The sequence below is a fragment of the Anolis carolinensis genome, unplaced genomic scaffold, assembly GCF_035594765.1.
Source record: "Anolis carolinensis isolate JA03-04 unplaced genomic scaffold, rAnoCar3.1.pri scaffold_10, whole genome shotgun sequence".
NCBI classification, from domain to species: domain Eukaryota; kingdom Metazoa; phylum Chordata; class Lepidosauria; order Squamata; family Dactyloidae; genus Anolis; species Anolis carolinensis.
The window spans coordinates 7,046,634-7,071,255 of NW_026943821.1; the positions used below are offsets into that span (position 1 = coordinate 7,046,634).

Here is a 24,622-nt window from a genome sequence, read left to right on the forward strand (position 1 = left end):
GTAGAGGCATGGATGAGGGGTTGTGCTGCCAAGTTTAGTGTTTCTGGGATGTGTAGTTTTGTTGTTTTGTCCTAGGCTGAAATTTCATTACCCTTTTATATATATAGATGGTAGTGGGAATCATCTCTGCTCAAAGATGGAAAGAATCAACCACCCTGATACAAAAATGTTGGCTTACAAAGATGTGCGAACTAGCGGAAATGGACAAAAATAAAACCGTCAGGAAAAGAACGTAAAGTCCTTAGATTAACTATTTCAAAAATGAATGCATATTCGAATCTTCCTGAAACTTTGGAGGAATGATGCCCTGGTTATGTCGTGTCATTGTAGAGAAATTCAAGGGGATAGCCCTTGTATTTATTTATTTTTTAAAAAATGTTATTTGTAAAAACTTTACAAAATTTCCAAAAAACAGTGGCCGAGCGGAATGTACTGAAACTTGGGGGGGATTACAATAGTAAGTATGTCCTACAGGTGCAGCAAGTTTCATCTTGATAGCTGTTAAAAATGACGTAAACACAAGTCCTGGAAGTGTTCCCATTGGCGCAAATGAGAGGAATTACGAAACGAGATGAAATTTTGGAATTTCGTATTTGAAACAAAACGAACTCCTCAATACAGTTTAGAAACACTTACGAAACAGGGCATGTGAAATTTGTATTTCGAAATGAAAGATTTTTGGCATTTCGCACACCCCTAAAATAATAAAATAAATGAAAGAAACTCTTTTTTCCACTCCCCCCTCTTTTAAAAAAATATTTATAATTACTACTATTTATCATTTTTTCTTTCTTTTTCTCCATATTTTTTCCCTTTTTTTCCTTTTCTCTTCCTCCATTTCCACCTTTCTCTGTTTCCTTTCCTCCTCTTTCTTCACAATGTTTTCCCCCACCTGCACTGTAAATATTACTTATAACATAATAAAAACTATTAACACAAAAATAAATGAAAGAAAGCCACCACAAGCCGGGAATTCAGACCTTATGGTCGGCGTAAGTTATTCTCTCGAGACAAAAAAAGTAACTTTTTCCAAATGCTCACAAAACCTTGCTTGAGACCAGTGTCTTAAGGAGAAAAAGCTGAGAGGTGGTACTGTGTGTGGCTGTTGTGTGCCTTCAAGTCATTTTCGACTTATGGTGATCCTAAGGGTTTTCCTGGTCTCAGAGAGTGTGACTTGCCCGGGGCCATCCAGTGGCTTTTCATGAGGCTGAGAGGATGTGATTCACACAGGATCATCTAGCAGGTTTCCATGGCCAACTGAGTACTCAAACCCTGGTCATAGTTCAATGGCCAACCTGCTAGCTATGTGCAAGGAGAACTAGAAAGGCTGGCTCAAACTGCCAGGTAGCAATTGACAGAGCAACAGAAAGCACAAGTAACAGCAGAGCTTGGCTACTTTCTCAGCTCCTTTGTCTGTGTTCCAGCAGGGATCTTCAAAAGACGGTGTTCTGAGCACCAAGGGAGTCGGTGCCGTTCAAAGGCAACTTCCCTGCCATCCCTAGCAACTGTCTGCCCACTTTGACGGATTGCGATGGAGAGGAGGGGTGCGGAAAGAGGGGAGCAGCGGTCTTGCTCTGCCCACCAACACAGACTGCTGCAGAAATGGGGGAGAAAAAAGGAATTTGCCGCATATCACATTGTGTCCTAACAGGAAGCTGCAGGGATGCTGATAATGTTTTCTCCACCCCGGACTGTGCTAAGAATAGGGCCGGTGACAAAAGGATTCCAAGCCTGAAAGGGAGTAAACAACTTTATACAAAACCTTGGAGTGGCAGCAATGAGGAGCAGAGCTGGCAAAGACATGAGACTCCATTCGATGGGTAGGCAGGTTGTACTCTCATGTTTTAGGTTTCTGGATTTTTTTAAAAAAAGAACAAGGACTTGCACTTTTCTACTTTAAAATCTTTTAAAGGGTGGCTGCTTCTTCCTTGTTGCCATTTCCTCAGCAAGTAATTTGTTTCTTTGTTCTTTACAGAAATTGACTGCAAAGGCATTTAGTAATGTAGTGCTCTGCCAGTTTACCATTTGCCAGCTTTAATGGATTTGTTTTAAAAGGTTTCAACCTGATAGACCGTTTAATTGCATTTGAACAATAAAGTTTTCACTTTGCATTTCACAAATGTTTTCAAGTGTTTTGTTTTAATTTTTGTAAGGTGCCTTGTGTCCCAGTACTGGAGAAAAGGCAAGATATAAACAACAAACACTGATGGTGCAAAACTGTAGTAACACCTGGGTTGATTGTAAAATTGAAATTTTATTTGTTGTTTATTTGTTCTTTTCTTTCGTGGCAGGAGGTTGGACTAAATGGCCCATGTGGTCTCATCTAACTCTATTATTCTATGATTTTGAATTTATACTTATTATATCCCACCTTTCTCCCAATATAGAGATTCAAGGCAGTTTGAGATGATGATGACAAAAATATCTGAACTACTTGGGGGCCATAATCGTAACCAGGGGATGCACCGGAGCACCTGATGTATGGTGTTGTTCTTCTATAAAGTTCATCTCAAAATGACAACAAGAAGTGATCTGACTCTATTTCCTGTTTCCATTTTGAGAAGGACTGTAGAGAAATTTGGCTTTGCTGTTAACATGAACTGCAATAAATCTTACCAATCAAAAGGTTGGCAGTTCAAAGCCCGGGTCAGGTGAGCACCCGAACTTCAGCCCAGCTCACTGTCCAGCTAGCAGTTTCAAAACAGCTGTGATTAGATAAATAGGTACCGCTTAAGCGGGCAGGTATTTTACCGGTACCATAAAGTAAATACCAGAAAAATGCTGGCGATCAAAAAAGTAAGGAGGAAATCTGTGAACAAGGCTCTTCGAGATGGAGGATGAAGTGAAAGCACCCCCCGTGGCTGGAATTGAGCACAACCCCCAGGACACTGAAGATGGGAAATGCTTATACCTCTATCTGTTGTCTGTCCTGTCTGTGTATAATGGTACTGAATGAACGGCAAGTATATGTGTTCTGTGATCAGCCCTGTGTCTCCTTCAGGGTGAAAAGGGCAGAATATAAATGCTGTAAATAAGTAAACAAATAAATGTTGGTGGAAGTTAAACCTTCAGATAACAAGGGCCCACTGTAGTAGGTTTCCAACTCATAGCTGAATGAAAATTGTACTTGGATTATCCCACTTGAAACAGCAAGTGGGGAACTGCATGGGGAAACTATTAAGAATGATATCATCAAGACAAAAAAAATCCAGAAATTCAGGAAGAAAGTTGGGTTACAATCCTTTTCTTTGCAAAGTGTTGGGATGGAAGAAAAACATTAAAATCACACACTATCCTTTGTCCATGTGTGCATGAACATCATAATGCAATCTGAAATTATATAACCCAGGAACAGTTTCTTAGTCTGTGTAATTTATAAAGGTTACTGGAACAGAATATAGATTTCCCTGCAAAAGATGAATAATTCTGTCCCAAATCCCACTAAGCCTAGTTTTCGGTCTCTAGTAGCAACCAGCCTCGAAAATGAAAAGACAGTAGCAGCAGCTGTGGTTTTGCTGGCTGCCCAAACAATGTGAGAAGCAAAAGTAAAATGGACAAAATCGTTAAGATGAAATATCATTTGACAGCAAGCCATTACATGGCAAGCGGCTGTCAAAATTTTACAGACTCCTTCTTCCCTCCTCTTTCCCAAAGATTGGGTCAATCTGGGACAACTGAGAGGGGCCAGGATTCAGTTTAGCATATGCTTGAGATGTGGGAGGACCCAAATTGAATCACTGGCATCTACAATATTAAAAAACAAAACTGGAAAAGCAGTCTTGGAGCAAATCCTTTGGAGGGAGAAGACCTTGGAAAAGTTGCTTTTCTGGATAGCAGTTTCCAGGAACCCTCTCCAACAGCTATGGCCAACAGCTTTCCAAGGTTTTGCAACAAAGGGATTGTTTGACATGTGCATCTGGTGCTCACCTTCAGTCCAAGACTCGTGAATGGATGCCTTCTGCCTGAACTTCTGACCCAAGTGCTCCAGCCGCTCCAGCCTCCGCATCTCATTCAGTAGCCACTCTTCGAAACCCTTCTCCGCCTGCTCCAAGTGCTGCCAACCATTGTTGATATCCTGTGGGAATTGGACAGAGTATATGTACAACAGTAATGAGAAAAGCTTCCAGAGGTGCATTCTGTTAGTTCTGCTTCTAAACTAAAGGGCTTCCAAAGTGGCTGCAAATGTCAGGAATGCTTTGATTGTGTGTTCTAGCATGACAGAAGCTTGGACTGCTATTGCTTCTCTGAAAAGTCTGCAGAACTAACTGAGCTCTGACCATCATATGCTTGCTGACCACCTCTACTCTCTAAGTCGCCAGACAGGCCCACTCACCGAAACCATCTTCCCCTCAGAAGGCATGAAAGCCGGCCGATTGCTCAGCCGCAGCTTGGTCTGCAAGGTGTTGAAGTTGATCTCCAGCTGGCACTTCTCCTGCACCTTGGGAGGCTTGTGGACCCTCCGGTAGTCACGGAAATCCTCCAGCTTCTGCTGCATCCCTTGCATAGTCTTCTGAGGGACGCGGTTCTCCAGCCAAGGGATGGTGCGCTGAATCCACTCCAGAAGCTGAGGAAGTGAGGGGAGCCGGGGGGGGGGGGAGATGAAGAAAAAATATAGCCAATGACTAGGAGAACAGCAGCCCAAGGGAACAAAGGTACAGGTGGCGTGTTGGGCAATTGTCAAATCCAACATACATCTATATACATCCCTTTTATGGTCATTGTGGAGGTTGGCATTCTCTTCCCCTCTCTAGAATGACCCCATTCTGAGATAGAGGGAATAATAATAATAATAATAATAATAATAATAATAATAATAATAATAATAGCCCCACGTAAAGAGTGTTGCAGTAGTCCAACGAGATGTGACTAAGGCGTGGACTACCATGACCAACTCAGGCATCTCAAGGTATGGGCGCAGCTGGTGCGTAAGTTTTAACTGTGCGAAGGCGCTCCTGGCCACCGCCAACACCTGAGGTTCCAGGGCCAGCAATGAATCCAAGATCACTCCTAGACTGCGAACCTGTGCCTTCAGAGGGAGGGTGACCCCATCCAGCACAGGCTGTAACCCTATACTCCATTCTGCCTTTTGACTGACCAGGAGTACCTCTGTCTTGTCTGGGTTTAGTTTCAATTTGTTGTCCCTCATCCAGTCCATCACGGATGACAGGCACTGGTTCAGGATCAAAACAGTGTGCTTGGCTTTTGGAGGAAAAGAGTAATAGAGCTGGGTGTCGTCTGGGTAGATTTGACATTGAACCCCTAAACCAGGGGTCCCCAAACTAAGGCCCGGGGCCACATGTGGCCCATCGAAGTCATTTATCCAGCCCCCACGGCACAAAGGCAGAAGGGGGTTGGGCTAAATGACCCAAGGGTTCTCCTCTTCTCTATTATTATTATTATTATTATTATTATTATTATTATTATTATTATTATTATTATTATTATTATTATTATTAACATTGAGGCTGGGAGGCCATCTGTCAGGGGTGCTTTGCTTGTGCTTTTGATGCAAAAAGGCAGAAGAGATTGGGCTAAATGGCCCAAGGGGTCTCTTCCAACCCTCTTTATTGTTGTTGTTGTTATTATTGTTATTATTATTATTATTATTATTATTATTATTATTATTATTATTACTGACAACATTGAGGTTGGGAAGCCATCTGTCAAGGGTGCTGTGCTTGTGCTTTTGGTGCACAAAGGCAGAAGGGGGTTGGACTCAATGGCCCAAAGGGTCTCTTCCAACACTCTTTTATTATTATTATTATTATTATTATTATTATTATTATTATTATTATTATTATTATTATTATTATTACTACTACTGCTTGGTGGCCAACTATAGTCCAGCCCTCCAATGGTCCAAAGGATCGTGAACTGGCCCCCTGTTTAAAAGGGTTGGGGACCCCTGCCCTAAACTCTGGATGATCTCTCCTAGCAGTTTCATGTAAATGTTAAACAGCACGGGGATAGAACTGAACCCTGAGGAACCCCACAGGCCAATGGCCAGGGAGTTAAACTGGAGTCCCCCAGCACCACCATCTGGGTCCGCCCCTCCAGGAAGGTCCGGAGCCACTGTAGAACAGTGCCCTTGAGCGCCATCTCAGAGAGAAGCCCAGAAGGAGATCATGGTTTATGGTATCAAAAGCTGCCAAGATGTCCAGGAGAACCAACAGGGACACACTCTCCCTGTCTAGCTCTCTTCGGAGATCAATGCCATTTCAGTTCCATAACCAGGCCTGAAACCAGATTGAGATGGATGCAGATAATCAGTTTTATCCAAGAAACTTTGGAGTTGTGAGGCAACGACCTTCTCTAGAACTTTGTCCAAAAAGGGGAGATTTGACACTTGCCTATAGTTGTTCAGTTGGGTGGGATCCAGTGCTTAACGTTCTTACTATTGCCTCCTTGAATCTAACTGGCATTATGCCTTTTGGTCAAGGAGGTATTTACCAGCACCCTCACCCACACTGCCAGTCCCCCTCAGCTGATTTTATAAACCAGGATGGGCAAGGGTCTAGAGAACAAGTGCTCGGTCTCGTTTCTCCTAAAACCTTGTCCACGTCCTCAGGCTAAACTAACTGATAGTAATCCATTAAAAAGGACAAGCAGATGCCTCAGGCACATCCACGGAGACGACATTAATACTAGCATCTACATCAGAGCAGATCAGAGCAACTTTATCCACAAAGAACCTAGCAAACTCTTCATAGTGAGCTGTCAATTGGTCTGGGGGACCATTTAGTAGCTGGGGGAGAGCTGTGGGGAGAGAGGGGGAGAGTACATAATCCGTCCTGGTAGATTTCAGTGGATGATGCCACTAGTCCAGGGCTCCTCAAACTTTTTAAATGGAGGGCTGATTCACAGTCCCTCAGACTGTTGGGGGGCCGGACTATGATGAAATAGTCCAAAATTAGGATTGTTGTTGTGTGCCTTCAAATCATTTCAGACTTAGTTCAACCCTAAGTCTAAAGTTTAGGACAGAGGCCAGGTCAATGACCCTGGAGGGCTGCGTCCGGCCCATGGGCCTTAGTTTGGGGGACCCCTGATCTAGACAATCTCATAAGACCATAGGTAAGCAGAGACCTCCAAAAAACATCTAGATGGTCTCATAAGACCATAGGTAAGGAAAGGGACCCTCAAAGGCCATCTAGATAATCTCATAAAGCCACCAGAAGACCACAGATAAGGAAAGGAACCCTCAAAGACCATCTAGATGGTTTCATAAGACCATAGGTAAGGAAAGGACCCCCCAAAGACCATCTAGACAATCTCATAAAACCATAGGTAAGGAAAGGGACCCTTAAAGGCCATAGATGGTCTCACAGGACCATAGGTAAGGAAAGTGACCTCCAAAAGCCATCTAGATGGTCTCATAAGGCTGTAGCTAAGCAAAGAGACCTTCAAAGACCACCTAGACGATCTCATAAGGCCATAAGTAAGCAAAGAGACCTCCAAAGACCAGGAAGACTTAGGTCAACCCTAAGTCTAAAGTTTAGGACAGGGGTCAGGTAAATGACCTTGGAGGGCTGCATCCGGCCCACGGGCCTTAGTTTGGGGACCCCTGCACTAGTCAATATCTGCATACAGGGAATAGACAGATGTTTCTCTGCCCCCAGCGGTGATCTACCAGCTGTGAAGGGGGCTTGCAACTAAAGCGTAAATTGGGAGATTGAGAAGTGAGATGTCTCATATTTTCTCCTGTGACGCCTTTGTTTTCCTGTTGGATATCCCCACCTTCAAGGAAGTGCAGCGGGCACAGCTCCTGCGGGGAACACCAACAGAGGCCAATTGCAAAAAAGAAGGATCGTACGCCAGAAACACTCACATCAGAAGCCAGCTTCTCGTAGTCTTCCATCAGGTGCTCGTTTTCCTGGTTCACCGCCAACACTTTGCAAATCCTGTTTGCGGCTGTCTCGGCCTAGAGAGAAACAAAGGAGGAGGGAATAAGAGTCCAAAAGGCAATTGGGCCCAGGTAGTTTAAACTTGCCTAAAGTGAAGCCACAGTGGGAAAAGTAGATTGCTGCAAAGTGAAGTCTGCAGAAACCACCAAGTCTAGTGACAGCAGAGAAAGAACAGTTTCGAAGCGAAGCCGGCAAGAGGTTTTCCGCAACCTTTGCGGCAGACGCTGGAGGTTTGGCAGACCAAGCTTTCCCTCTTCCATAATTCCTCCCACCACCAAAACAAGAATTCCTGTTTAAATTAGTGCTATCTTCTATGTACTGGCCTAACATTACCAATGCAGTCTACGACAACTGGAAGCTAAGAACAAGATTCATCAGACTTCTGTATTTACAGATAGTATATGTTCCCTGGAAGTGGACTGCCCTGCATGATCACTCTTGGAAATTTGGGTGATCTTAATCCAAAGGGGAGGCCAGCCACTGGATCAAATGTTTCCTTGGATAGATACGGTTTTTCAAGCTGGGAAACTCACTTCAAACCATGGTTTTGGATCCAAGCTTGTTCCAATACTGGTAACCACACTGATAATGGTTTGGATGTTAACAGGAAACGATGGGTGATTAATCAATCAAGAGTTGAATTATAGTCCACCCAAGTTTGAGACTCAAGCCTATGTTGACTTAAGAAGCAAAGATGGACATGACTAAACCAGGCCATTATGTTCTTTGTGTTGACGAAGGCTTTCATGGCTGGAATCACTGGGTTGCTGTGAGTTTTTCGGGTTGTATCGCCATGACAAAGGATTCCCTCAGGTGGTCCGCCCTTGTTTTCTTTGATTCCTTGACTTGATTTGTATTGTAATGGATATTATTATTTATTGTATTGTTCACTGTGTTGTGATGTGTTGTTCTTTTATATGCTGTTTATATTGTATTGTTCTGGGCATGGCCCCATGTAAGCCGCCCCGAGTCCCCATTGGGGAGATGGTGGCGGGGTATAAATAAAGTTTATTATTATTATTATTATTAGCAGCAGCCAGGCTTAGAATCTGCAAGGCCATTCAATGCTAATCAAGATGGCCATTTGCAAAAATCACACTTGCCTCCAAAGACAAGAGTTCTTTCTCCCACCCAGGACATTATTCCACAGACATATAAACCCCATTTGCCTAGTTTCCAACAGACCTCACCTCTGAGGATAGCTGTCATAGATGTGGGCAAAACGTCAGGAGAGAATGCTTCTGGAACATGGCTATACAGCCTGGAAAACTCACAGCAACCCATTATGCTCTTCTCTACAAATTAGTATCTGTTTAGAGGCTCCGATTTTAATTTTGCATTTGTATTTAACATCACAGTCTCTTACAAATCTTTTTTTTCACTTCTTTTTTTGTATATGAGCATACTCATATCTTTTCTTCTTCAGGCTGGTAAAATGTGGCCCTTCAAAGGCTACTGGACTGCAACTCCCATGAGCCCTAAACCAGCACCCCTCCATAATGCACATACCTGGGTTTATGTAAAAGGAGAAAGGAGAAGAACAGTACAGAAACTATGGGATGGGTGGAAAAATCAAGAGATCAAGTACCTTGCAAGGAGCAGAGAGAGTCCAAGGGAAGGAGATGGAAGCCAGACATCAACAGAAAGGGTGATGAGGGTCTACAAAAGGATGGGAAGAGGGAGAGAGAGCCATGGAAGAAATGAATTGCCAACAGAATAGGAGAGCCAAAAGAAAGAAAGAAGGAAAGAAAGAAAGAAAGAAAAGCATTGTTCTATCAGGAGGGAAAATATAAGCCACAGAGTACAGGGTTTTTCTGCTTCCTATGTTTGTTTTATAAAGCTGGTTTGCAGCAGGGCAGCCAAGTGAAATAAGGGACAGTGCTCGTGTCCCTTTAATAAGTTGAAATTTACCTTTCTATCCAAACACTTGTAGACCTCTGTGTTGTTGAAAGCTTTCATGGGAGGAATCACTGGGTTGCTGTGAGTTATCCAGAATGCATGGCCATGTTCCAGAAGCATTCTCTCCTGACGTTTCGCCCACATCTATGGCAGGCATCCTCAGAGGTTGTGAGGTCTGTTGGAAACTAGGCAAGTGGGGTTTATATATCTGTGGAATGATGTCCAGGGTGGGAGAAAGAACTCTTGTCTATTGGAAGCAAGTGAGAATGTTGCAATTGGCCACCTTGATTAGCAATGAAAAGCCCTGCAGTTTCAAAGCCTGGCTGATTCCTGCCTGGGGGAACCCTGGGGGACTCAAGCCGCCATGAGTCCCCTTCGGGGTGAGAAAGGCAAGGTATAAATGGGGCAAATAAATAAAATAAATAAATTTGTTGGGAGGTGTTAACTGGCCTTGGTTGTTTAATGTCTGGAATCCCCGTTTTCAGAGTGTCGTTCTTTACTTATTGTCCTTTCTTCCCAATATGTTTGTTTTGTAAACACAGGAAGAATAATATCAGGTAGGTACCTGTGTTTATTTACTGTCCTGATTCTAGAGTTTTTTTAAAAAATACTGGTAGCTAGATTTTGTTCATTTTCATGCTTTCCTCCTTTCTGTTGAAATTGCGCACATGCTTGTGGATTACACCCTGAAAACTGGGTAATTCCAGACATGAAACAATCTGGGCCAGCTAACACCTCCCAACAAAGGATTCCCCAAGGCAGGAATCAGCCACGCTTTGAAGCTGCAAGGCCTTTCAATGCCAATCAAGATGATTAATTGCAACATTCACTCTGGCCTCCAACAGACAAGAGTTCTTTCTCCCACCCTGAAAATTCAACAGATATATAAACCCAACTTGCCTAGTTTCCAACAGACCTCACAACCTCTGAGGATGCTTGCCAAAGATGTGGGTGAAACGTCAGGAGAGAATGCTTCTGCAACATGGCCATACAGCCCGGAAAACTCACAGCAACTTGGAGCCCTGTCTCTTATTTCACCTGGCAATGCCTAGTTTGTTGGAAGGAAGGTCATACTTGAAAAGATCAAGCTGGTTTGGGTGAGGTTTGTATTATGGAGGGGAAGATTGGTATCGTATCCCATTGGGGTTAGCTAGGGAAGAGAGCTTTGTTTGGCCCATAATGATACCACCTGATTTCTTAATTGAAGCTTATTAATACTAGCTTTTCCCGGCCACGCCTTGCTGTGGCGAAGTACGGTGGTATGGGAAATAAAGTATTGAGGAATTGGTGGTAAGGTAAAGGGTAAAGGTTTTCTCCTGACATTAAGTCCATTATAAATGGGTTATATAGCTGTGTGGAAGGGCCTTGAGTCTACACTTCCATATAATCCAGTTCAAATCAGATAATCTGTATTTTATAGGCAGTGTGGAAGAGGCCTAAGTGAGGCCTAACTCTGCCTGTCCCCTGGGCTGAGTGGGTTGCTAGGAGACCAAGTAGGCAGGGCATAGCCTTCTAACTGGCAGCAATTGGCTAAAAACAATTATTCCTCTCCCTCTAATTAGGAATTTATTTTTCTTTTCTTTTTGTTGTATGAATGTAGAGGCATGGATGAGGGATTGTGCTGCCAAGTTTAGTGTTTCTGGGATGTGTAGTTTTGTTGTTTTGTCCTAGGCCGAAATTTCATTATCCTTTTATATATATACAGTAGGATACCGGTTATTCGACATAAACGGGCGGGCCGAATGTCGAATAACTTGATCTGACGGATAATAGGGAGGCCCTATTATCCAGCAAGCCGGTTGAAGGAAGTGTCCCGTGCACGTTGCTAGGTAGATAGCAAGCTACCTAGCAACGTGCAGGAGCGCTTCTGCTCCGCCTCTTGGGAGGCGCCCGTGCGTGTTGCTAGGTAGATAACAAGCTACCTAACAACGCTCAGGGGTGCTTCCTAAGCCAAGTGCTCACCACTCTGCCCCTTGGGAAGCGCCCGTGCGCGTTGCTAGGTAGCTTGCTATCTACCTAGCAACGCGCACAGGCGCCTCTCAAGGGGAGGAGCAGCGAGCACTCGGCTTAGCGAAGCACCTGTGCGTGTTGCTAGGTAGCTTGCTATCTACCTAGCAACGCGCACAGGCGCCTCCCAAGGGGCGGAGCAGCGAGCACTCGGCTTAGCGAAGCACCTGTGCACGTTGCTAGGTAGCTTGCTATCTACCTAGCAACGCGCACGGGCGCTTCTCTGCTCGCCGCCCTGCCTCTTGGGAGGTGCCTGTGCGCGTTGCTAGGTAGATAGCAAGCTACCTAGCAACGTGCATGAGCACCTCCCAAGGGGCCTGGGACAATAAGGGGCCTCGGATAATACGGAGTGTCGGTTAACCGGAAGTCGGTTAACCGGAACTCTACTGTAGATCAGCACTTGATCAGTAAAGGATATTGAGGATTCCACCCCTCAAAGCCATTAAAAATACAGGTTGGGGCTCTTCATTCAGCTCCCAGCCAGCAGATTCAGCCCAGATGAACACAAACTGTCTCAACAATCCAGTTCTTGCCATGATTCCAGCATTGGAAGGAGAGCCGGGCGGCTAATCAATCCCAGCTGATGGAAAGAACATGCCATATGAGCTCCCCCCAAAAGCCTTGGATCAGACACAAAGGGCAATAACAACGATAGTGGTAGTTCTTTCAAAAAGGATTGGCAAGGCTGGGATTTTACTCAGTCCAGCCCTTTGCAGGCTACATCAGTGGGTGTTGGTTTGCAAATCAAAGGGTACAAACAAATTGGGGGAGAACAGTCTCCTCCAGCTGGAAAATGTAGAAAGACCGCTGGCCAGGGGAAGAACAGCTCCACTTCCTGCCTATAAAGGATTTACACATTCGGAGCCAATAAATTAATGCTCGGCCTTAATGGGAAACACACTGGCGGCAGATCTAACATGTTAAGACACTGCCTGGGAATGGGGAGGGGGAGAGGAAGAAAAAGGTAGGGACCTTCCCATGTTCCTCTCTTTAAAAATAACCACAGAAAGCATTTGGTGACGTAATTTTTCTCCTCCGCTTTACAAACAGTCTGCTCTTATGTGGGCCTTCATTGCCGAGCAGAACGAGGCAAAATTTTCGAGACTTGCCGAGAGGTGGACGAGGCCAGGTGAATGTTGAATCATAGCCAAGAGCATTGACTATGGGGACAGGCAGACAACAAGTTCCCGAATCCCTCACATTGAATGGGGAAGTCTGAGAGCTGGAGTTCTAAAAAAGGCAATTTTGGAGAGACTGAATGTAAACATATTGTGTTGCTAACAAATTTTAGTTGGAGTCTGGTTGATATATGTTTGATATATGTTTTGTATTGACGGCCAATTCTCTCACTCCAGAAGAGACTCAAGTTGCTCCTGACACGAAAAAAAAAAACACCATAAAAATCACCCAGCCGCCGTTGGAATGAGGAAGTTGCCGTCGCAGTGGATGATGAAGCAGCTGCTCCCCCTGGGCTGGAATCAAGCATACCCTCAGGAAGCTGGAGAAGGTTTAAATTGCCTCTGCGTCTGTCTCTGACTCTGTTCTATGTTATATGGCATTGAATGTTTGCCTTATATGTGTACAATGTGATCTGCCCTGAGTCCCCTTCGGGGTGAGAAGGGCGGAATATAAATACTGTAAAATAAATAAATAAACTCTGCTGACTAGGGGGATTTTGGGAGCTGTCACACCCAAAAGTAACTTCTCCAAATCTATGCTAATTGGAAGAAGCAACAAGCTGTCTCAGGCATGGGCAAACTTTGGCCCTCCGGGTGTTTTGGACTTCAACTCCCACATTTCCTAACAGGACAAATATAAATCTGCTCCAAAGGGGTGAACTCTGATACCCGACCTAAACTATGCAAAGCAAGCCAGTTTACACTTAGGAGCATTTCCCCCTTGCAACGTCCTCTACACTTGTACTGTGTCAGCACCTCGAGAAAATAATTGTGAACGACAACGTCAAAACAAGAGTTGTAAAACCTTTATCTCCTGAGTCTTATGAGGACTCAGCCCAATGGCTGTTTTCAGATGTAATAGTTTGGTCCCAAGATATGCAACGTGGGGCATTTATCCAGGAATACTAGTACAGTAGAGTCCCGGTTATCCGACTTCCGCTCATCCGACATTCCGGATTATCCGACAGGTCTTAGCGAGGGAGAGGGAGAGAGAAAAAGAGGGCGGGTGAGTGAGTGAGTGAGTGAGTGAGTGAGAGAGGGTGGGAGGCAGGCTGCAAAGATGACAGCTAGAAGCAGGAGCCTGCTGCACTGTCACTTTTACACCCTTCCTTCCTCTTCTCATTCACCTGCCTTTCTTTTTCCTTCTACCTCTTCCTCGCCAGCCGGTGAGAGAGGAAAAGAGGGTAGGCTGCAACAACGACAACAGCGGCAGAACCAGGATCAGGCCCGGTGAGTGAGCAAGCGAGCCAGGGAGGGCAGGTGAGCGAGGAACGGCCTATCCCTCCCTATTATCCAACAGTTTCGCTTATCCGACATTGCGCCTGCCCGTTTATGTCGGATAACTAAGAATCTACTGTAGTAAAAAGGCGTTCTATACAGCATCTTCTTCAGATGTTTATTGTTCATCTTCTAGGACGATTGGGAATATCCGCGATTCTACTTGCAGCCACAAATAAAGCTCTAGATGGGTAAAGACTGTGGCGCAGGCTGGTGAGCAGGGGCCGGGCTGTGGCGCAGGCTGGTGAGCAGCCTGCTGCAATAAATCACTTTGACCATGATATTTTTAATTTGTTCTTTTATCTGACTTTTATGGGAACTGCGATTCCCCTTTTCGGGCACCTGTGCCCATCTCCATATATTCTGGTCATAGACCGTAATAAATTGCTGCTGCTGCACTCTGACCATGAGGTCATGAGTTCGAGGCCAGCTCGTGGCGGGGTGAGCACCCGTCAATTAAAAATAAAAAATAGCCCCTGCTCGTTGCTGACCTAGCAACCCGAAAGATAGTTGCATCTATCAAGTAGGAAATAAGGTACCACTTATAAAGGTGGGGAGGCAAGTTTAACTAATTTACGACATTGGAATGAGGAAGTGCCGTCAGAGTGGATAATGAAGCAGCTGCTCCCCCTGTGGCCAGAAGTGAACATCCCCTCAGGAGAAGGTTAAATTGCCTCTGCGTCTATCTGTCTCGGTTCGATGTGTTTATGAGCATTGAATGTTTGCCCTATATGTATATAATGTGATCCGCCCTGAGTCCCCTTCGGGGTGAGAAGGGCGGAATATAAATACTGTAAATAAATAAATAAATAAAGACACCAGAAAGTCCAATCTATATGGCATTTTCGCAACGAGAAATAACATGGCAGGATTTGTTTCAATCCACATGGGCTGGAATCTATTACAAAAGCAGGCAACTTTCTCTCAAATCTGCGTGTAATGCATCTGTTAGGATTTTAGTTGCACAGGAGTTTGCTTACAGGAGTAATGTGGATGAGCATTAGAAGTGGAGATTCTAAGAGGAAAAGGCTAAGATTTCAACAAGCAGAATCTCTCCAAGGATTCTGGACATCCCTAGGTGATCAAACACACTTTGATCAATAACAGCCTGGGCTGTGGCGCAGGCTGGAGAGCAAGCCAGCTGAAACCAGCTGTAATGAATCACTCTGACCAGGAGGTCATGAGTTCGAGGCCCACTCGGAGCCTATGTTTGTCTTTGTTCTATGTTAAAAGGCATTGAATGTTTGCCTATATGTGTAATGTGATCCGCCCTGAGTCCCCTTCGGGGTGAGAAGGGCGGAATATAAATGCTGTAAATCAGGGGTCCCCAAACTAAGGCCTGGGGGCTGGATGCAGCCCATCAAAGCCATTTATCCGGCCCCCACGGCACAAGGGCAGAAGGGGGTTGGGCTAAATGACCTAAGGGGTCTCTTCTTCTCTTACAACCATTATTATTATTATTATTATTATTATTATTATTATTATTATTATTGAGGATGGGTGGCCGTCTGTCAGGGATGCTTTGCTTGTGCTTTTGGTGCACAGAGGCAGAAGGGGATTGGACTCAATGGCCCAAGGGGTCTCTTCCAACCCTATTTATTATTATTATTGTTATTATTATTGTTGTTGTTGTTGTTGTTGTTGTTAACATTGAGGCTGGGTGGCCATCTGTCAGGAATGCTTTGCTTGGGCTTTTGATGCACAGAGGCAGAAGGGGATTGGACTCAATGGCTCAAGGGGTCTCTTCCAACCCTCTTTTTTATTATTATTGTTATTATTATTAACATTGAGGCTGGGTGGCCATCTGTCAGGGATGCTTTGCTTGTGCTTTTGGTGTACAGAGGCAGAAGGGGATTGAACTCAGTGGCCCAAGGGGTCTCTTCCAACCCTCTTTATTGTTGTTGTTGTTGTTGTTATTATTTACATTGAGGCTGGGTGGCCATCTGTCAGGGGTGCTTTGCTTGTGCTTTCGGTGCACCAAGGCAGAAGAGGGTTGGACTCAATGACCCAAAGGGTCTCTTCCAACCCTCTTTTTTATTATTATTGTTGTTGTTATTATTAATACTATTATTAATTATTGCTCGGTGGCCAACTATAGTCCGACCCTCCAACGGTCCGCAGGATTGTGAACTGGCCCCCTGTTTAAAAAGTTTGGGGACCCCTGCTGTAAATAAATAAATAAATAACAAAACTCAAAAGAAGATCAGGGTCTGAGGGCAAAGAATTGGGGGGAAGCAAGAGATTGTGAGATTCCTCCTGAGAGATTTCAACATTTCCTGGTGGATCTAGGTTTGGTTTCTTCCCACCTGTTGGCAGCTATGAAGGGTAAGGCAGCAAAATAATCCAAATGGGTGTAAGCAAAGAGATCTTGTCCGCATCAAAATCTTTCCTTACTTGCTCTTCTTTGAGAACGGACAGCCAAGAACGGATAACTCTATTCCCTTTCCCTTCCTGGCCCACTGCTACAAAAGCCTTCTAGGCCACGGATATCCTGCCTACCCATGTCTTCTCATAGCCCTTTCAAGCCAGTATCAATGCCATGCTCCAGAAAGGTGATTAGGGAACAAGTTAGTGACAGCTTACAGGAGTCAGATACCTTGGAAAGCGGCAGCCAGCAGCCCTACCCAGCCAAAGCTCACCTTCTGAGCCCCCGAAAAAGCGTGATAGAAGCAGGAGACGTAGGTCATGATGGCCTTCTCATCGGGCCTGAGCGTGCCTACAATATCTGCGCAGGAGGAAAAGAGAAAAACGGAGGCAGAGTCAAAGGCACAGTGCAAGGTCCACCCGGCCCCGATCGGCCATGCAATGGAGCAGAGGCAAAGGGGAGCCATCGCGCCCCTTCGGAGCCCAAATCTCAGCTGGGTCAGGACTCGGTCCTTTTGGGTCATCTCATCTGTTGAGGAACCTCCACTGCAAAGGTGGAAGTCTTTGGTTCTCCAGATGCTGGTGAACTATCATTCACTTTTCTCACCCTTGGTCAGGCTTGCCGGAACTGATAGGAACTGGAGTCGAACATTTATAGGCACAGGTTTCCTCACTTTTTAGAATAAAGAGCTTTTTAGGTCTGCCACATTCAGCTGATGTAGTGCATGTCTCCTTGGAAGCAATTGATCTTCATACTCAAAAGGGATGATTTTTTTAAATAAAATACATTTAAGACTGCAGGATTAATCAAATTTCAACCAAGTCACACTTTAATTAGTAGGACCTGGACTTCAAGAACTGATTATTTATCGAGAGAAGTTATTTCGGCTTTGATATGCCACTGCGGCCACGAAGGGAGAAGAGTTAGCCACAGCCCTTTCTTATCCATAAGTATTTGTTAATTAAATACAATTAACTGTATTTATTAGAGCTGTGGTGGTGATTCGTGAACTCAATTCATGTTTTTAACACCTTATTAATATGTTGACTTTTTATGATTGTTTTTATCAATTACTGTTGTTTTATTGTTGATTGATTGTTTTATTGCTTTGTTTGTTTTTATATTGTTGTGTCTGGGCATGGCCCCATGTAAGCCACCCCGAGTCCCTTCGGGGAGATGGGGCGGGGTATAAGAATAAAGTTATTATTATTATTATTATTATTATTATTATTATTAAATGGGTGAAACCCTTGTGCTGGTTGAACTGCTGACTTGAAGGTTGCCAGTTTGAATCCACGAGATGGAGCTCTGACTGTCAGCTCTAGCTTGCAGGGACACGAGAGAAGCCTCTCAGCAGGCACAACCTGGGCAACGTCTCTGTAGACAGCCAATTCTCTCACAATGTTCTCAAGTAGTTTCTGACACGATTTAAAAAAAACTGTATTTATTAAATAGCAGGTTCCCATTCCTTGCAGCTTCTCAAAAATGCATTGATGCATGTATAAAAACTCTATTTTTTATTATTATTATTAACTACATTTATACTCCACCCTCTCTCACCCCGAAGGGGACTCAGAGTGCTTACAAGTTATATGTACATACAATATATTATATTATTAGCATAGCACAATATTAGCATTATATATTACTATACCACTATACTGTAATATTATTAGTAATACAGTAGAGTCTCACTTATCCAAGCTAAACAGGCCGGCAGAAGCTTGGATAAGCGAATATGTTGGATAATAAGGAGGGATTAAGGAAAAGCCTATTAAACATCAAATTAGGTTATGATTTTACAAATTAAGCACCAAAACATCATGTTATACAACAAATTTGACAGAAAAAGTAGTTGTAGTAATATGCAGTAATGTTATGTTGTAATTACTGTATTTACGAATTTAGCACCAAAATATCACGATATATTGAAAACATTGACTACAAAAATACATTGGATAATCCAGAACCTTGGATAAGCGAGGCTTGGATAAGTGAGACTCTACTGTATTACATTTAATATATTATGTATAATTAATATGATTATATTGTATTATTATTAGTATGATATTGTATTACATTATAATATTATTATCAATAAATGTTTACATTTAATTTGTTTTATCCATTGACCAAAGGGAGACAATGAAACTATGAAAATACTAGACTTGTTGGAGGTCTAACTGAAGAACATGAAGGCACGTCAAATGTCCTTTTTAGCAAATTGCCCAGAATCCCTCAAATAATGTAGCCTTTGAAGCCCAATTTGACAAAGGAGAGAGAGCTTAGACTCAAAATGACTTCACACTGAATTAGCTATGGGGGAGAATGACCTCTGAACATGCCCTGATCTAGCTGAGGTTTGAGCTGTTGGTTTACTGGAAGGTGTTGCCCTTGGCAAAAGAAATCAGGAGAGCACAGGATGCTGGAAGGAAAAGAAGAGAGGAGCGGTTAATGCTGAAGGCTCGGTCGCTCCTGGTACCTTCTGTGCGCCAGAGAAGGCATGATAGAAGCTGGAGACATAGGTCATAATGGCCTTCTCATCGGGACGAGCTGTGTTGACAATATCTGGAAAGTGAACAAGAAGGATTAAATACACTGAGTTGATGTCCTATTGGCTCTTGCGCCATCAAGTCCACCAGATCCGTCGCCCTTCTGTAGGCAAAAGATGACAGCCTGAGAAAAGTTAACTACAGTCAACAATGTAAACTACTTAATCAGAAGTGAAGTCGGTTATCCTACATTTACTGATTTCACACCTTCTTTCACAGCTCAAGGCTTCTTATAAAAGGCTGCAGAGCTCTCACGGCTTTGCAGTGATGTATCACACCCCGAAAAACTAAACTACATCAGAACCAAAGCCCAAGCTGTATCTAAAGTTCCTGAACAATTGCTGGAACTGAAGATTGTTCCTAGCTAACTTAAGGGTGTGAATTTTATTTTATTTGTTGCCTAACAGTCTCACCTCCAAGTCTGGGACCTGGAGGAGAGGTGGGAAAATGATCATACATGTCTCCAGCGTGATATAATGTGCAGGATGGAAGAATCTGGACAAGCCAGCATGTTCAGTGTGGAAAGAATGAATGGCTAAGTGTAAATGCGACTTCAGGAATGCCGATTACCATCTGATTAATTACTTTGAGTAAGTCATCTAAGCAGAGCTGAATTGCTCTACTTGGCTTCTGCAATCCAATCCTGCTTAGAGATTCAGAAAACACACTACAGTGCCAGGAACCTCTTCCTACGAGGAGCTGGTTATAAGCCCAGATGCTGTTGTGAAATGTAATTCATGCGACCAAACTGAGCCCCGCGGCACAAAGACCGAGCTTACCTTCCGCATCCAGCATCTTGGGAATGTCAAGGTATTTCTCGGCGACCTCAAAGGCATTGTTCAGATTTGTCACGGGATCGTCCTAGGAAAAGAGAATTCGCCAGAGAGGCACAGCTGTTAAATCGGATGCCACCAACGCAAGGCACACATTATTTGGCAAGGAGAATCTCAGGATCAAATGGGCATTTTGTTTCTCTCCACAAATATCTTCTCAGACAAAGCCCAAAATTTGAGAATAATAATAATAATGGGTAAGGTAAAGATAAAGCTTTCCCCTGACATTAAGTCTATTCGTGTCTGACTCCGGAGGTTGGTGCTTATCTCCATTTCTAAGCCAAAGAGCCAGCGTTGTCCGTAGACAACTCCAAGGTCATGTGGTTAGCATGACTGCATGGAACTCCGTTACCTTCCCGCCGGAGCGGTACCTATTGATCTACTCACATTTGCATGTTTTCTAACTGCTAGGTTGGCAGAAGCTGGGGCTAACAGTGAGAGTTCACTCCGCTCCCCAAATTCAAACCGGCAACCTTTTGGTCAGCAAGTTCAGCAGCGCAGCGGTTTAACCCGCTGCACCACCGAGGGCCCCAATAATTAATAAATAAATAAAAGCGGCTTACAACGTGTTAAAATCATGTAAACATTGATAAGTATCAAAACATCATAAAATAAACCGTGTAAAACAACAACAATAATATACATTCACATTCACGTGGCATCATGTCAGATCATATTGCACTTTGTTCCAGTGAATGTATCCCTCCAAGTACTGGACTCGTGGGACTCAACATTAAAAGTTCAAAGTCCAACAAGATTTTTGAGCCGTTTCATATCTTCCCAAGCACCACCAACTCTAGTTTCCTGAATATTTAGTGTACAAAATATCTTGCATTTCCTTTTTATTCTGGAGTTGGACTTCGTTCTTCCCATTGTACAGAGTAAGGGAGCTGAGGCTCAAAGATAATAACTTGCCCCAAACATTCCAGGGAAATCCTGGCTGAGGTGGAATTTGATCCTAGCAAACCTCACCACTTTCAGGCACTGCTGGATTCATTGAAAACCACAAAGAGCAATGTAAAAGAGTATGTAGAGTTCAATACAAAAAGGCAGGGCAACAGCAGCTGCTGTTCCTCCTGGACCTACCTTTCTGAGCTTGTCGTATTCAATGAGTTCTGGTCTGTGTCTGTGGATCAAGGCATTAAAAGCAAGGCCATCCTTCCAGCTGTGAAAAAACCCCAATGAAACAATGAGATGGCTTGGCCTGACAAGATGGAAACAGTAGCATTGAAATAGTGTTTCTCAAAACTAGTGGGGATGGGATGGCATTGTTACAAAAAGGTATTAAAATGCAAAGCCTGGTGACCATCAATTGCAGCTTCTCCCAACCTACTGCCCTCCAGATGTGTTATAATTCTACCATCATCAATTACCAGAACACTGAAATGTAAGAGCTCCATTGGGCCAAGCTTGAGACTCAGCTCTATGGACCTATGAACTCCTTTCAAAGCTAATTCTTATTATCAATACCCTGCCTCAGCTGAGTTTTTGTAGTCTATTATGCAATGGATGATGGGCCTTCTGTGTATCCCAGGCATGGGCAACCTTTGGCTCTTCAGGTGTTTTGGATTTCAACTCCCACAATTCCTAACAGCCAGTAGGCTGCTAGGAATTGGGGGAGTCAAAGTCTAAAATACGGGGGGGGGGGGGGGGAGGAGGTTGCCCATGCCTGGTCTAAACCATTTCTAACTGCTCTTCAGCTTGACAGAATGATAGTGTGAACATGTATGCAATTAATAATAATAATAATAATAATAATAATAATAATAATAATACTTTATTTATATACCGCCTTATCTTCCAGATGGGACTCAGGGCGGTTTACAGTCATAAAAGCAACACAAACATTACATAACAACATAATAACACGTTATTAAACAAAATAAAAAATACAATCTATATATATAAAAGAGTGATGGAATCCTGGCACCGAGCAAAACAACAAAACTAAACACCCCCCAACCTCGAAATTTCACAACACAATCCATCATCCACACCTCGAGGTTGAAACCACAAAATATCACGTCACGAACCTCCACAGGGCCTAAAAAACCCCAAAAACCGGAGCTATTCAGTGCAATTCCAATGGGCCACAGCAACGCGTGGCAGGGCACAGCTAGTTATAACAATAAATAACACTTACATGACCAGATCAAGGGGACGGGAACCATAAACCCAATATATTAAAATGCATCATTTTAGGCTAGGGAAATCTTGTGCAATATATTCAGAATTGCAATCTAATTTCTCCATATATTGCTTTATCAGACTCTATTGCAGATATGGGCAACAGACATTGATCCAAGGGGCAATTATCTGACCCTAAAATGTCAAAAGTCAGACATTCTAGTTTCAAAAACCAAAGTGGTAGAAGAGTGTTTTGATGAGATGCATGGGAAAGGTGAAGCTCTGCTCCTGGAACCTTCTCAGAGAAAAGAAACAGGCCTGGGAGACTAGAGGAGGTTGTAGACACAGTCTCAGGGCCATATTTTGATTTAAGGCTCTACCATGATTCTCCCCAAGTCTCCTACCTCTAAAATATGGTCTTCATTTCTGAATTATCCCTTAATTTTTGCCAGCAACTATGGATTCTACCAAGCCTGGTTCTCTGACTTTAAAAACTTGGCCGACCTTGCTTGAATCTGTTAACAGGAAGCCATCCTCAAGATGTTCACAATGGGCAAGGCCTTCTGTTCAGGAAAACTGCTAGTTTTGTCTTTCAGAAAATTAAAGCACCAGGAAGCTACACTGGTTGTGGAATTCAGGGCGATGTGATCCAAAAAAAGTAGCTCAGGGTAAAGACTTCTATCCGCAAGATGCACCATGTCCAACGTTTACCTTATGTGGAAGTTCTGCACGTTCACGTTCTTGTAGGGAGCCGTCTTCCTCTGGCACCAGAGCAACAGGCCCTCCTTGGCCGAGGTTTCTGCATCAAAAAAACAAAGGAGTTGTAATAATGTTAGAACTGTCACCTTACAACTGAAACTGGAAGACGTAGGAGCAGTAATGTTATGATTGAGCCTCATGGCTCTGTTACTGACAGACGTGGGCGTAAGACTCCTCGAGAGTCAGATACTCTCGAGGAGCGAGAGAGAAAAAGACTGCGAGACATATTTGCAGCACCATCTGACGAGGAGTCTTTCGAAGGGTTTACGGAGAGAATGGAGGAGGGGCTGGTTAGCTCAGAGGAGGATGAGATGGATTGGACTCGGGTAAGGGAGGAAGTGGGTGCCACTGGCCATGATGGGACAGAAGATGAATGGGGACCTTCAGGATTAGACCCATGGTTTAGCTGGAGGGATGGGACGGGATCCACAGCTGGAGATGCTGTTGGGCGTAGTCAGAGGTGTTCCAGCTCTGACGAGGAAAGTGATGAGGAAACGCCCGGGTTAAGGAGGACAGCTGACAGTGATGAAGATTTGTAACTGGCATAAAATGGGGCTTGAGAGCAATTGCAAATTGCGTTGGGCAAGGTAATCTGGGCAAACGCTTGGGATCCGTGTGTGTGTGGGACGCTTCCCTGAAGACTTGTGTGCTTTCCTGTGCTGTGACGTAAGTTGATTGGAATCCAGGGTCAGACGGCGGGAGGGATTGTGTGGGCATTTGTTTGTGCAAACCTGTGCTTACTCTTATTAGCTTGACCTTCCGTCGTCTTCTTGACGGACGCCATCTCCTGCTTTGAGAACTCGGACTGAACTGACCACGGCTTGTCTTCCCCCCTTCTTGGACTTGGAAAAACTACAAACGTCTGCTTCTGGCTTTGATCTACGGAACGGAACTGGTCTACTCAACTGCTACAATCCTTGGCTGATTTACTCGTGTTGGAGATCCTGTCTGCTGTGTGTGTGGGGGAGCGACGCAAGTTACTCTAAGCACAGTGTTGGCAGCAGAGAGGAATCTGCTGCCAATTAGTTGCATTCTTTGTATCTTTTGTTCCTTGGCTTTCGTTTCGTTTATACCCAGGCTGAAGCAAGCAGTTTGTTTTTACCCGGATTAAACTCCGGTTTAATCCGGTTTATCTTTTGAACATTTACTTTTGCCCCTTTTTGCTCCTAAAGGCAAAAACTGCCTGGCCCTTGTGTTTTACGGGCATTTTTTGAGTTCTGTAATCTAATAAACTCTGTTACTTTGAATCTTGTGGCGTTCTGTCCTTGACAGATTGCCCAACGCCCATAAAAAGTTTATTGCAGCAATAAACCCGTCAGGAAGACGATGGATGAGTTAAGGGCCAAAGTAGACCAATTGCAAACGGCTTTTACCGTTAGCCAAACAGCTCAGGCTGTGAAAGGACATGTTTTGACTCCTGAACGCTTTGACGGAACCAGGTGCAAGTTGCCAACCTTTTTGGCACAAGTGGAGCTTTATTTTTCTCAGCTCAGTGCTCATGCTTTTCCTACAGACACTAGCAAGGTGGCCTTTATTTTGAGTTTGTTGACCGGTCCCGCAGGACAATGGGCCACTAATTTAATTTTGGGAAATGACCCAGTCAAGGACAATTTGAATAATTTCAAAAAGTTGTTAACTGATACTTTTGGGGATCCTCTCCGCACGGAGAACGCTGGGTGGGCTCTGTATCGGTTGAAACAGGGAAAGGGGACTGTTTTGGATT

At 44.0% G+C, this 24,622-nt stretch overlaps 1 protein-coding gene and 1 non-coding gene across 7 annotated transcripts in view; both read right to left on the reverse strand.

Moving 5' to 3' along the window:
* The window catches only part of actn4 (actinin alpha 4), a 170,315-nt gene that overhangs the window by 29,451 nt on the left and 116,242 nt on the right, over positions 1-24,622 (reverse strand). For 3 of the 6 annotated variants that reach the window (XM_008122243.3, XM_008122242.3, XM_008122241.3), the window contains exons 5-11: positions 22,852-22,939; positions 21,100-21,178; positions 19,960-20,041; positions 16,903-16,988; positions 7,826-7,918; positions 4,334-4,564; positions 3,928-4,075 (exon numbers count right to left, since the gene is read on the reverse strand). In XM_008122243.3, coding sequence (XP_008120450.1) covers positions 3,928-4,075; positions 4,334-4,564; positions 7,826-7,918; positions 16,903-16,988; positions 19,960-20,041; positions 21,100-21,178; positions 22,852-22,939 — 807 coding nt within the window. Of the gene's footprint in view, positions 1-3,927; positions 4,076-4,333; positions 4,565-7,825; positions 7,919-16,902; positions 16,989-19,110; positions 19,197-19,959; positions 20,042-21,099; positions 21,179-22,851; positions 22,940-24,622 lie in introns of all 6 variants that reach the window. The other 3 variants (XM_003228528.4, XM_003228527.4, XM_003228529.4) reach the window with 1 other exon arrangement.
* mir9575 (microRNA mir-9575) lies at positions 2,494-2,574 on the reverse strand. The gene has a single exon (NR_163054.1). It is a non-coding gene; the product is annotated as a microRNA mir-9575 (primary transcript).